Source organism: Anastrepha ludens, chromosome 3 (assembly GCF_028408465.1).
Source record: "Anastrepha ludens isolate Willacy chromosome 3, idAnaLude1.1, whole genome shotgun sequence".
Classification (NCBI taxonomy): domain Eukaryota; kingdom Metazoa; phylum Arthropoda; class Insecta; order Diptera; family Tephritidae; genus Anastrepha; species Anastrepha ludens.
This window is the reverse complement of record NC_071499.1, coordinates 85,539,087-85,553,691: the sequence shown is the minus strand read 5'-3', so window position 1 is coordinate 85,553,691 and position 14,605 is coordinate 85,539,087. Positions and strand designations below refer to the sequence as shown.

Below are 14,605 nucleotides of genomic sequence, written 5' to 3'. Positions count from 1 at the left end.
TTCAATTGTAGGCATACAAAAACCACAAAACCTTGAATAATGACTTTTGGACGTTCTTAGATCCCTATTATACTAAAAAAATATAAGGCTTTGCCCTTTAGGATCCCAACTTTGCCAGTTAGAAGGTTGAAGTACACAACAGACCGATTTTCCTCTAACCAATTTTTTTTCTACATATCATAATACGTGGTGCTATTGATTCTGTATTCATATTCGAACGCATTCATTTTAACGCGTTCCCTTTGTTAGTTTGTGAGAAGTGCTATATTTTTTGGTTGTTAATAAATAAATAAAATACCTGCATTATCCACTATATGCGTATAATAGTAGCCACAGCAATACTCAAAGCAATTATTATCAAAAACATAAAAATATTGAGAATTTCAAAACCACACCTTATTAGTTCTATGTGTCATCAAATGGCTTCAGAAAGGCACTTCAAAAATTATATGTGCATTCTAAAATTATATTATTTATATTTATATATATATATACATACATATACATATATATATCCGATACTTTAATGCCTGCTCAAGTAGCAAAGTATAAAAGCTGGTAGAAAACAAAATTACTTTTCAGTTAGTGCGGTATCTTCTTGGCGGTCGGCAACAACTTATAGTGCACCGAAATTATGGTATTTTTCAATTAGATGTGATGAAAACAGTTTCTCCAATAATTTCGGCGAAAACAATAAAAATATATACACGCATGTGCATTCGTTGTTCAGGTGTCTATAAACGGTCAAACGACAATTGAATGTGGCATCGTTGTTTGCTTACAAAGTGCAATTAATTAGTTAGGTGAATTCAAAACCAATTTCGAAAATTCGTTACTTATCAGTCTGTGTGCGGTGGTGCAAATAATGCTATTGGCTTTATTATTGTTGATATTCTTCATTATATGGTGGCAACGCAATGCCTGGTTGCTGGTATGGCGCCTCAATGGATGGCGTGGTATGCTGCAACAGCCATACTTATGGTTTATTTTCCTGTTCTATTTGGAACCAAAAAGTTGAGTGCTGATACAAAAACAAAGCAATAGTAAATTCATGTAACAATACTTCCTTCAATTTAACAATTTTGAAAATTCTCTGCTAAAAATGTTAAATTAATAAAAAGTACGCAAGCTTCATTTTGACTTATCGGCTGTCAGTCCTAGTGTAATGGGTTCAATTCCAACTTTACTGACATGAAGCAGTAGAAACCAGCTTATTTTGCTCGACATTACTAATCTTCGTCAAAACCAAGACGCTGTTTTATTTTGGAGTGCTCTGCTAATCTCAGCTGGCTTGTTTCTCTTGCGGATACTCTTCGTTTTGGTAGTGAGAAAAGTTTTTGTATAATTTTTGCATGAGCTTGTCGTTAAATTGAAATATAACATTTATTTCCCACTTTTATTTTTTTTAATGGACTACGCAATTTTTTGATGAGAGAAATTAGTTTTCAGAACGATGGCGATCGTGATGGTTGTTAGTGGAGTAAAAATATTTTGGAAAACAATATACTTGGTGACACAAAATTGAGCATCAAATTTTATTTTTGAATAACTTTTTTATTAAATAAAAAATTATTTTCATAGAAATCTTTATTTTGACCTTCACGCGTTACCTTTATTACCGAAGGCCCCTCATATGGTTTGACAAGGAGTGGAAAAGATGGTAGTCGATCGGTACAAGGTCCAGAGAATACGGCGGATGCTGAAGGACCTCCCATTCGAGCTCTTGGAGTGCGGCTTTGATAACTTGTGCAACATGGGGCCTGGCGTTGTCGTGAAGGAGTATGTTTTGGCCATGTCGATCAGATCTTTTCAGTCGCATAGCCTAATTCACGCGGTGTAGCTGGGCATGTCGAGCTCCTTGTTGACCGTCGCATTCTTTTTGAGCATTTCCCAGTGCACCGTGCCCTCCCAGTCCCACCAAACATATATCACGATCTTCTTTGAATGAAGATCTGGCTTGACTCTCGGGTTTGGCGTAACTCCTGGAGCCATCCATTCATTTCTTTGCTTCATATTGATGTATAGGCACCATTTCTCATCCCCATTTCGCCATTTTTGAACTTTGTAAACCATTTTCGTGCGGACTCGCCACACACGTCGCAAATGTCCCGAGATGCTTCGGCAGCTTTTTTACCTCGATGAAAATCAAAGAAGAGCAGGTGTTGAAAATGTTGATTTTTGCCTCCTGAGTATTCCATTTCTAAGCCTTAAAATCAATAAAAAATTAAATTACTCAAAAATATAAGTAACATAGTTTTATAGAGCAGAAAGAGTTCTATCGAACGAATACCTTCGCTTTGCCAAACAGCAAACAATTTGTTGTAAACTAAAAAAGAAAATATAAAATCGCTATGAACTTATTTCCTACCCAATAGCTCCGAATGCAAGGTGTGTGATGAAAATATCGATGACGGCCTGTCACGGCTATTTACCGACGAAAAAAAGAGGCACAGAAGCGATATGAAACGAATTAAGTGTAATGCAAACATACATACATACATACATTCCCATTATTATTACTTTTTTTGGGGTTTTTATTAGTCGCTATTTGTGAAAAAATACTCATAATGGAATATTTTGTGAATATATTTGTGTAACCTTATAACCCTCTAATTCCTTTTTAACAGCACATTTTACGTATTTGTGATGATTTCCATGTCTCGAATTCTTTGGGAGATTTGATTTAAAAATTCAGCCCATGCCACGGACCTGTCTTCGATTTCATAGTAAAAAATATATTGAAATCAATCTTAATTTCTTTTTGCTTTCAGTAACAGTTAATGTTGGATGACAAACTCCATATATTTGCATAAGTTACTTAACTATGTAATAATCCACAACGGACATCTTATGTTAACTCTCAATATTTTAAGTGTAGAAGGAAAGCGAAAATAACAATATTGAAAACAAATTTTCCATAAAGTATAAAATTAGTACATAATTTGAATGCTGTCATATGTTATGTTGTAAGTTCAAATGTAGAATGAAAATGTGGATGGATCCTTCACGAACAGTAAAAACCTACCAACAAATTTGTTAATTTTTTAAAAATTTACACTATGAAGGAGAACATTTTGTGAGGCTTCGTCAAAAGGACGAAGTTTAGTAACAAACGTTGCGATCTAATGACTGTTAGCCACTGTCAGATGATCCGTATAAGTTTCTCTCATGAAAAAGTTCAAAGTAAAGTTATGTCATGACATAAAAATGTAGGAGTCTTGTCGTGTAGGCAGAAATCATATCGCATGTAACAGATTGGTAGTAAAGTTCGCCCTAAGTCTATCAGTATTTTTGCATAGGGTTTTTAAATATAACCACAACAAATTTGTATTTAAACTCAGGTGCGCCTTTAAATAGTTGATATATTCTGGTAATGTAAAGACGAAAATCGAGTCAACATATTCCTTGTTGAATGTTCCTACTTGGTTGAAACCAAAAAAAAAATTAAAGCCAAATTAGTCGGTTCAACACCGCTACCAATTACGAATAAAGATACTTTCCTACACTCAGTCAAGATCAAATTAACTCAATTAGTAAATCCTCTTGATCATTTATACTACTGAAACTAACCACTCTATTGAAAACGCATATGCTACAAAATTTGCTTAGTTATTCAATCTCTGAAATAAGAAACATACATAGTTATTCAAAATTTAGTATTGTTTTAAATTCTTCAGAGTTTTTTGCCTTGACGAGCTTGCCATCAGCTGTCTAAGTGAATTCTGATCACTATAATTTTGAAAATTAACATGCAAAGACAAATACCGAAAAATGGTTATATAATGAACAAAAATAATGTTAATATCGTTCCGCAAGCACCGTATTCGCCTGATATGGCTCCATGTGACTTTTTCCTGTTTCCCAAGCTCAAGTTGCCGCTCCGTGGAAAACATTTTGAGACAATTGAAGTCATAAAAGAGAATTCGAAGAACACACTCGAGCTTGACTTGTTTACAGTAGCACAGAAAACAAACTATGTGACATATCACGCTGAAATTTGCCATGTAAGCTTATAACAGTCCTACCAAAAAACAAAAAAATTATTTTTGCCATATGTCATCTGCGGACCGTTTTATTGATAACGTCTCGTTCATAAATATTTGAGCAGAAGGTATAAGTAGTTACTGAGGGCGAACGTGAAAGACCTCTCAGTTTCAAAGCAAGCTATGGTCCATAAACATTTTTGCATTTGGATAAACCTGTGAGCAGCAGTGCATTTATTTTATTTATTGTTTTTTTTTTTCCAGAACTATTGCAGGCCGTTTCCCGCATACGACCCCATTTTCAACGTCCGCTGGCCATTGTATTCGGCAATAAAACTGTGATTTACGTCGACGACCCTGCGACTATGGAACAATTTTTCAATGCACCCGAATGTATAGATAAATCTTTCTTTCAAAATGGATTTTGCTTACGTCGAGGCTTATTACATGCTAAAGGTTTGCCGTTCAATAAATGAATGAATATACTGCATTAAATAACTATACCACAAGGACTTATTGACAAGCTTTGACAATTTATTTATGTATTTCTTTTATAATTTTAGTAGTTTTAGTATAACAAAGTGCAAGTTTCAAGTAGCTCAAAAATCGAATTGATTTTGGAAATTAATTTTTTTTTGCAGGCGGTATTGTGCATTCTCTCTTTATAAAGAATGTATTTTAATTATTATATTTATATATAATGAAATTATGTTATAATAAAACTCAATTGAATATAAAACTGCATATTGGACATTTTTAGAAATTGAAAATAGTGAGAGGTTAATGGAAATTGGTTGAGTTTTGTTTTATATTTACGCAAAGTTTGAAACTTGGATTTATATGATTTTGGTAATAAAATGAATTATATTTTCATAAAGAAATGTATCACCAAGTTTCTGTTATGGTTTTTAACGCAGTGTATGTGTACATATATAAAGAAGATTAATATTTATAACACCTTTAAATCAAGGAGCTGCGTGGAAATCTCGGCGTAGACAGTTGGACCCAGCTTTCGGTTCTAAAGTCTTACTAAGCTTCATTGACACCTTTAATACGGTCGGAAATCAATTGGTGCACAAATTCGATACGGAGTTATTGGGGGACAATGTGCAATTTAATATTCTAGACGAAATGTTTTGCAGAGCAGTGCTTGAGGTCTCATGTCGTAAGTGTCATTCTATGCAAATAGCAGACAAATATTGAATACTCTTGTGAATATCCTCTAGAAACAACAATGGGCACGGAAACCAACTTTACAGCTGCAGACACACAGGGTATTGCAAGGACCTACAGCGAGTAAGTAGTTAATGGAATGTTTAGGAAATTAATAGAATTAGTTGATATTCTGTGCAAAATTCAATATTTTTAATACGACAAGGCTCATGGATATATCAGCATTGAAGGGCACAAAACCTTGGTTGCAAGTGGATTTTATATTTTATCTGCTGGATACTAAGAACTACAAACGCAGCCAAGAACTTATGAAACATTTAGAGGAGTTTGTGAAAATTGTAAGTGTTTTTTGCCAATTTTTTACCTAGATACTAAGGACATAAGCGAAACCAGTGGTTGACTGAGTGCATCTCTGTAAAATTAAAATTACCGCATGACTTTATTACGCCGACTAGCAACTCAAAAATGGCACTCAATGCGCGAGGTCTGCAAAGTAATGAAAGTCCAAATAAAACGGCATTTCTTGAATGTACATAGGGTAATGAAAAGAAACTAAAAAATATAGGGTTTTTGTAAAACTCTGCCATCAGCCATCGTCGTTTGGCTTATCTAACGGTAGATCTAGAAAACAGGTTGTTTCGACAGAGGTGAAATTTTACAGAGGAAAATGTGTAATGGATAAGGGACTTTAAGGGGAAATGTTAAGAAGTGGTTAGTGTCATGCGGACATATTTGGGGAACGACTGGGCCTGTTCTGAAAAAGTACGAGTTTGACCTGTTACGGGTCCAGAAGGGAATTATGTTCATGGCAGCCGAGGTTTCTGGGTTTCGGGGTTTCTTCGGTCAAGGGCTCCCGCCCAATTTTATATTTGTATAATTCACGAATGGCGGGGCGATCGAAATAATTAATTTAGAACTTGCTAAAATGACATTAAGTGAATAAAGTTGCTAATAACTTAACGACTTACTAAATAGTTAAACAAATATAACCTGTTCACAAAAAGATTTGTATAGAAGATAGAGAGTAGAGAAAAAACACCACGTGTTCAACGTAAAAAATATTTAAACCCAAAAAAATAAATAAATAATTGGCGCGTACACTTCTGTTAGATGTTTGCCTGAACCAAAGTGAAAGTAATTGTAAATATGTTGTTAGTTGTACAAAAAGAAATAATAATAACACTAGTATACAAATTTTGATTTTGAAAAAGTATTTTCTTGTGTAAGTAGCTTTTTTTATTTATGTTGACATACTGCATACGAAATTACAATTATATTTTTTTAATTAGTTTCCATTTCTTAAAAAAAAAATTTTAAAGTTTTTTGAAAAAATAACAGAAATTATACCGTTATTTTATTCATTAGTAGAATTGCGACGTGGTTTCTTCGCTGCCCTTTTGTACTCTGCTTCTGGAGTATCTCGATGAATAGTCCAGCAGTAATCCGCTAACATTGAAACGTTCCACTTGCCCTGATATATCATGTCTATGTTATCTTAATCGATTTTCAGGTGTAGGAAAATTTCGAAACATGAAAATTTCAAAATGCGATATCTCTGCGAAAAAAAATGATATTTGAGCAAACAAAACGCCATTTGAAAAAAGAAGGATTGTATTTAAAGATGTCATCCTTTAATTTTGGTGAAAGAAAACATCTGCAAGGCTACATAACCTCAAATATGGGCAAAAATGGTGTTTTTTGCACTTTTAGGTTAGGATATCTCGAAAACCAGAGCTGATAGAGCAATTCTGAGGCCAGATTTGGATTCAGCGCATCATAAACCTTCGGAAATATATAGTCTGGTTTCTGGGTCTGAATGTTGGTTAAATTTTGTCGGCCTAGTTCCATTAAACACGAAAGATACGATTATCGTAAAAACTCAAACTAATAAATTAATTTTAGTTATCAATCCGAATTTTGCATGGACAGAGAAGCAGATATTAGTTTAAATTATTTCGGATACTTTTCCTTGTAGACTAGTGTAATTAAAAATAAATAATATAATACAACTTTTTTTTTGCAAGTTTTAGTTTGATTTAGTTATAACAAAAAGTATATGCCGACTTATTTTCTACTGCAATAATAAAAAATACATACCTATAATATGTTTTGCAGCGCCACCTTGTGTTTCTTTAAATAAAAAATAGATATCAAAAATAAATTCTTCGTTCTAAGAAATCCCCAAATGCAAGTGTGTATTAAAACAAAAATAACGTTTATAGTACTTCATTAAATAATAAACTTAAAATAAAGTTCCCGCTGTTTGTCAATAGATACCGCCAGCAGTGTGTGCTAACATAACCTAAACGTCATAAACCAAGCTTAGACATATGGTAAACAAACTGCTTCGACACATTACTGATTTTGTTTTGGTAACATATACTTTTGGTTTTGTGGAAATATCTGATTTTGTGCCGAATAATCGTCATTTGCGCTAAATGTTGATTTTCCTCTTTCATTCGAAAAAAACGGCGGCTGAAGCGCATCGAAAGCTACAAAAAGTTTGCGGAGATGCTGCTTCAAGTCAAACAACGTGCCGAGATTGGTTCCGTCGGTTCAAAGACGGTGACTATAATGTTGACGACCGCCCGCGTGAAGGAAGGCCAAAAACCTTTGAAGACGCTGAATTGGAGGGTTTGCTCAATGAGGATCCGTGTCAAACGCAAGAAGAGCTTGCTTCAGTATTAGGAGTTACCCGCCAATCCATTTCCAAGCGATTGCATGCTTTGGGAATGATTCAGAAACAGGGGACTTGGGTTCCTTATGAGTTAAAACCAAGGGATGTTAAACGTCGTTTTTTCGCCTGTGAACAACTGCTCCAGCGGCGAAAAAGGAAGGGTTTTCTTCATCGCATAGTGACGGGTGATAAAAAATGGATTCATTACAGCAATCCAAAGAAAACAAAGTCATGGGGACTGCCCGGTCATGCTTCTACGTTATACTATACATGCGCTGCGAAGGTTGTACTATGTATTTGGTGAGACCAAGTTGGTGTAATTTATTATGAACTGTTAAAACCAAGCAAAACCATCACTAGGGATCGGTATCGACTTCAATTGATGCGATTGAGCCGAGCACTGCGCGAGAAGCGGCCGCAATACGCGGAGAGGTATGATATTGTAATTCTACAGCACGACAACGCTCGGCCTCAAGTTGCCAAACCCGTTAAAATTCTACCCCACCCGCCATATTCTCCAGATATTGCGTTGTCCGAATATCGCCTGTTCCGATCGATGGCACATGGTCTAGCTGACCAGCAGTTCCATTCATATGAAGACATCACAAAATGGCTTGATCCGTGGAAATCCTCAAGATGGTATACGAAATCTACCAGAAAGATGGGGAAAAGTAGTAGCCAGCGATGGGTAATACTTTCAATGATTCACTTGTAATAATTTTTTTCAGAATAAAGTTATATTTTCATCAAAAAAACAGCGAGAACTTAGTTGTGCACTTAATAAATAAAATATTAGCCCCTTACTGATTAAAAATAGTGCTTTTCAAAATTAGTCAGGCTCGAAAAACGCGAAACTCTAGGAAGGTAATATACAACAAAAAACTCATACGTTATAGCAAAATTAAAACTTTTATGTTTAAACGGAGCTAAATTAGTAAGTTACAAGTTTGGACAGTTGGTACAGGCTGGTATAAGCCATATTAAAGAAAGAAGAGTGCCGTATACATATATATATATATAATTGGTGCCTACACCCTTTTTTGGTTCTGGCCCTCCACAAATGGAGCGACCTACAATATCAAGCAGACTCCGAACGGCAGATATTTTTTATGAGGAGCTTTTTCATAGCAGAAATACACTCGGACGTCTGCCATTCTCTGCCGAGGCGCGACCGCTATTAGAAAAAACTTTATCTTAATTTTGGTGGTTCGCCGAGACTTGAACCTACGTTCTCTCTGAATTCCGAAGGGTAGCCACGCACCAACCCATTCGGCTACGGCGGCCGAGTTGTTGAGTTTACAGAAACAAAAAAGGCGTCACTTTGCAAGAAAACACTTCTTCCGTCGAAGCTGGAAAAATTTGCTATGGACGGATTAAGCAAAAATAAATATGTTTGGATCTGACGGAAAATAATACGTTCGACGTCCCACAAGTCCAGCATTTGACCCTAGATATAGGGAAAAGCAATAAAGCACGGTGGCAAATCAATAATGGTGTGGGGATGTTATTCGAAGGAAAGAGTAGGTCCTATATTTCGGACAAAAAGCAAAATGGTGCGATGGACTATATACAAATATTGGATATGGTTACGCTTTTTTACGCAATAGAAGAAATATCTCTAAGATGGGAGTTTATACCGGCTAACGATCCCAAGCATGCATCGAAATTAGCAAAGTAGTGACTAAAAAACGAGTCCTGACTTAAAAATTAAATAATTAATGACATAGAGTTTCAATTACAAAATGTTTGGCAATATTCGGATCGAATAATTCAGAAAGAAACATTTTTTAATTTTCTTCTTAGTCTTAATTTCATCGGAAATATAAAATCAGTAAAAAAAAACAATTTTGATTTTCGCCCACATTTCGCTGCCTATTTTTGCCGACATTTTATATGAATCCGTAGCACTGTCGTCGTTTATTATTTCTTGTTACTCTGTATTCGAGCAAAGCGATCGTTGGTTGCGTTTATAACGCGATACGATGATTTGCCTATCCTCTTTTTTCCATACTTCTGACTTACAAGAAAGAGACAAACAACATATTTGGGAGTAACAGCATACTAAATAATTTTTGTTCGAAATTATGACTCTATTTTATTACATACAAGTACTTAAACCCAATTGAGCATTTTTGGGCAGAACTGAAAAATATAATCGGACCTTTCAAAGCCACAAATAGGGAAGAAATGTGGAGCCATAATTAAAAGTCTTATACTCCATTTCTTCGGATAAATGTGCAAATTTATTAAATTAAATACATCAAAGATGTGAAGAAGTCCTAAAACATGCAGGAGGTGCTACGAAATACTAAGCATTTTTTTAAAGACAGATTTTTGTTTTTATTATTTCTTCCAGGGAAATTAAAATTTTATTATAGTGTAAAATATTTGGGTAGCCTTGGTAACCTTTCTATTTTCTTAAGTGGTTGGTTAGGGGTAGTCAGAATTTTCAAAAATTGAGTTTTTTTTTATATTTTCTTAAAGTATGATATCTTCAAAATATTGTGTGAAAATTTGAAGTGAATTCGTCAAATACTTTTCGAGTTTTTTAACAATTAACAAAGGGCGCTCGGGCAAAAACAAACAAAAACTTTAAATGCGTTTTTCTCAAAACTATGTTTTTTTCAATGGTGATCACTGTAATTTAAAAACCGTTTGGTAGATTTCAATAAAATTTATACTGCTTTTGAAAAATATAAAAAACTTATTTTTTCAAAAATTTCCATTTTTTTACCAATTAATTGTCGGTTTTTTTCGAACATCTGAAAAATATTTCCTGAGGCCGCCATATTATTAATTTTGAAAAAAAAACTTCGATAAGGCACAAGATTATCTACTATAACTATTATAGTTTCTCTTGTTCGATTGATTTCAGATGAATCTTCAAAGACTTGCGAAGTCCACCGCAAGGGACTCGTGCTCCACAAAAACAACGATAGCTTTTTCACTTATTAATTTTTTTTTGGAGTTGATGTATTAATGATATGTTTTTATTTTTGTAAACGTATAAAGTACGAGTATAGGTATATATATTAGGCCGGGTCGATTTGTGGGGAGGCAAAAAAATCGCCCATTGTTCTGTGAAAATCAAATTCTAGGGATCAAAATAAAAAAATTTGCCGAAGGAACCATACCTCTAAAACGAATTCTGATGTCCCCCAATTTGGGTCGAACTTTTTAGATTCTTTTCTATAACTCACTTAAATTAATTTTTTCATTTACATATGTTCTGACTAAATAAATTTCTTAAGAGAAAAAATAGATATTATTATAAATAAATAATAAATATTGTTATAAATAAATAAAAATAAAGAAAAAACATAGCCATTTAGCTGATTTTTTCATGTAAAGGCCAAAAATGGTGATATTTTGAAATGGGGGACATCAGAATTCATTTTAGAGGTATGGTTCCTTCGGCAAAGTTTCTTATTTTGATCCCTAGAATACGATTTTCACAGAGCAATGAGCGATTTTTAAATCGACCCGCCCTAATATAATATATATATATGTATATATAATCTGTTTTTGTTTTGTCTTATATGAAAGATAATATTTAGCTGCTAATCTCATAAAAATCACTTAAAATAGTGATCAATAACGAATTAAATCAACTTTATTTGCACATATACACATGCATCTAGATCGTACAAAAAAAGCATGCTGAGTGGAAGGCAGGAAGTCAGAGCAATATTTCGAATATTGGCACCAATGATGCAGATTCAAGAAACACTGATGGCGCAGAAGATCCAAAGGATGCCAAGATTGCAGGAAGTACAAATCGAAGGCGTATTTTTATTGAGCAAATATTCCATATGGTCGATACCGGCGAACTGCGAATGGAGGATGTTATGGATGAGGCGCTATCCATGCTGATGGTGGTGAGTAAGATCTTTCATAAAAGTGTTTGCGTAAATTTGCGTACATTTAGAGATTTATTTTAATCAATATAATACCCAAACGACTCAATATAAAGATTTTCAGGTCGATGGTTTCTAGCTGCTAGTAGCTTAGCTTTAGTAATAATAATACAGATATTTTCATGGCGTAAATGTATGTGAAATGTATGTTTTACTAAACTGACGCCCGGGATGTTCTTTGTGAGGTCAGTACATATCTTTTACGTACACAACACGCTTTCCATGCATCGGAAAATTCATTTTCGGGAAAGGCAAAGGTGCGGTGTCGAATTAGGCTTATATAGGAAGATTTATGGCAAATATGATCTTTTGTCAAAAAACCGTTCAAAAATTATGTATTTTTGACACTAAGACAATTTTTAGGTCAAGTGTACGCTCAAAATGCGAGAAATTGATGAAGTTCGGTAGTTCCATTCCCATTCCATGCATTTCCATGAAGAGTTTTGCTTACTTTGAACAAATTTACGAACACTTTAATTGAAATTCGGGTAAACAACAAATTAGTTTAGAATTCCTGTTGTTTATGTTTGCATTTATGACATAAAGATGCTTTTTAGCCTTGTACACAAAGGGTTTTCCAATAACAGGTGTTACAGGTCAATGGATTGCGCTATCGAGAGATAATTAACGATTTTTTATGGCCGAATTTGGATGGTATTGATCTGGACAACGTTTGTTTTCAACAAGGTCTACGCGAACAGCCCAGGGTCGATTCAAGACCTCAATGATGGAATTCGTGAGGCTATCGAGGACATAGGGCAGCCAGTTTACAATTCGGTTATGGAAAATGTCACGGAAAGGATATTGTCCTGTAAGCGTGGTCGTGGTGGTCATTTGTCTGATGTTGTTTTCCACTATTAACGGCATACTTTCCTCTTTATAATGAAATAAACACCCGATGATTTGTATTGAAAAATAGCATTTTTCCTTGAATGTCAAAATAACACCTCTTACTGGAAAACCCTTTATAACATACCTCTCATGAATTCTGATAGAAGTTGTCCACTGCAAGTGATTGCACCACCATATTTAGTTCCGTGCATATCACGAAATATACTTTTTTATAAATTTTTACCTTTCGAAAAAATTTTCTCTGTTTTGTATATTGTATGTACATCTTTATGAGTATGAATTTTATAGTAATGCATAACTCATTTTTTCTTCTTTTTTTCTTCATAAGTCATTTGAAACGATTTCTACCAGTGTTTTAGTCACTGTGCTCCTTCTGGCGATGCATGAGGATTGTCAGCGTAAATTACGGGAGGAAATCACAACAACTTTTCCCAAACAATCACAAATATTTAATATCGATCCAACGCAGTTGTTACAAATGACTTACCTCGATTCCATTGTATACGAATCGTTACGCCTACTCACTACTGTTCCATTTAATATGCGCGCGGTGAGCCGAGATTTTTATTTGCAACTAGTATCTGGTGCCGGCGGTACAACGCGACGAGTAAAAGTGCCAAAAGACACAGCACTCGTATTTGATGTTTTCAATATGCAACGTGATACAAAATTTTGGGGCGCCCATGCCAAAGAATTCCATCCCGAACACTTTGCATCCGGAAGTACAGGTTCGGCGGGACGTCATCCATACGCGTTTGTGCCATTTGCCAAAGGATTGCGTTACTGTATAGGTAAGTTGTAAGTGTTTGAATTTTGTCTATGTTTGAATTTCTTTTTTTTTTTTAGGGAATCGTTATTCGATGTACTTGGCTAAAATATTTTTGGTGAAATTAATTTATCACTTTGAATTTGGCACCTCAATAAAATTGGAAGATTTGATTTTCGTAAATGGCATTTCGTTGAAGTTTGGCAATAGCGAAAGTATAAATTTCCAAATAAGGAAGCTCAGTGAATCTAACGCTTAGTTGTTCATCGTTTCGTTGTTAGTCATGGTTGCCTTTTCATTCTAACGAACTTTCGCAGTAATATACTTAGGTAAAAATGTGCTTTGGACATCTACATAAACATTTGGATTTTATACGAACTTGAATGCCTTAAATATTTTATATTTACTACTCTAGTTTCTAATAATGCTTATAAAATATTCTTTTTGAAATAAAAACAATATTTTGTAAAAAATTTGTTTATATTCGAGTGGTGAAGTACTTTTTGTACTTAATATACCACCACCTGGAGTTTATAGCGCACCAGCACCTTAGATGCTCACATGGCGACTTTTGAGTAAAATTTTCTGAAGTTTTTTGAAGTTTTCGATAGCCTCAGAGGCGAATAGATGACCAGAACGAGGCAAATGTTCAACCACAGTACGGCCCACTTTAATCACTGTGTACCACTCGTTCAGTTATGCTTTATATTATATATTGTCAACTAACTGTTTATAAGCATTTACTCATAAGAGGATCGTTTGAAAAATGCAAAGTCAGAGGTTAGCTTACTTAGTAGCATCTCTTGGAAGAGCCCATATCAAATTTCAGTCAAATCGGTTTATTTATTTGTATTTGGCATTCGTTTGAATAAAGGAAGTCGAGCGATTTTCCTTTTCCACCACGAATTGATCACCGGTGAATTTACCAGCTCACGCATCAGCAGATATGGTCGCAAAATTAATGGAAATAGGACTCCCTCGGACGACTACTGGTTCGTTCCCCAATTTAAAGAAATGTCTGGCGGGAAAAATACTATGTTTAAACGAGAAGGTGATTGTAGAAATGAATGGCTATTTCTCGGACTTAGATAAATCCTATTATTCGGAAGGGACCAACACACTAGAACAAGTTTTTTCTAATAGCGGTCGCCTCTCGGCAGGCAGTGCCATAAAAAAGCTTCTCATAACAAATCATCTGCCGTTCGGAGTCGGGTTAAAACTGTAGGTCCAACCATTT

At 34.7% G+C, this 14,605-nt stretch overlaps 1 protein-coding gene across 1 annotated transcript; it reads left to right on the top strand.

The window, feature by feature from the left end:
- Window positions 1–600: 600 nt before the first annotated feature.
- LOC128856610 (probable cytochrome P450 318a1) lies at window positions 601–13,790 on the top strand. The gene is made up of 8 exons (XM_054091920.1): window positions 601–1,013; window positions 4,248–4,439; window positions 4,954–5,148; window positions 5,210–5,279; window positions 5,362–5,494; window positions 11,475–11,711; window positions 12,931–13,393; window positions 13,449–13,790. Exons 1-8 carry the CDS (start codon window positions 866–868, stop codon window positions 13,625–13,627), a joined length of 1,617 nt encoding a protein of 538 aa, XP_053947895.1. The 5' UTR covers window positions 601–865; the 3' UTR covers window positions 13,628–13,790.
- The last annotated feature ends 815 nt before the right edge of the window (window positions 13,791–14,605 follow it).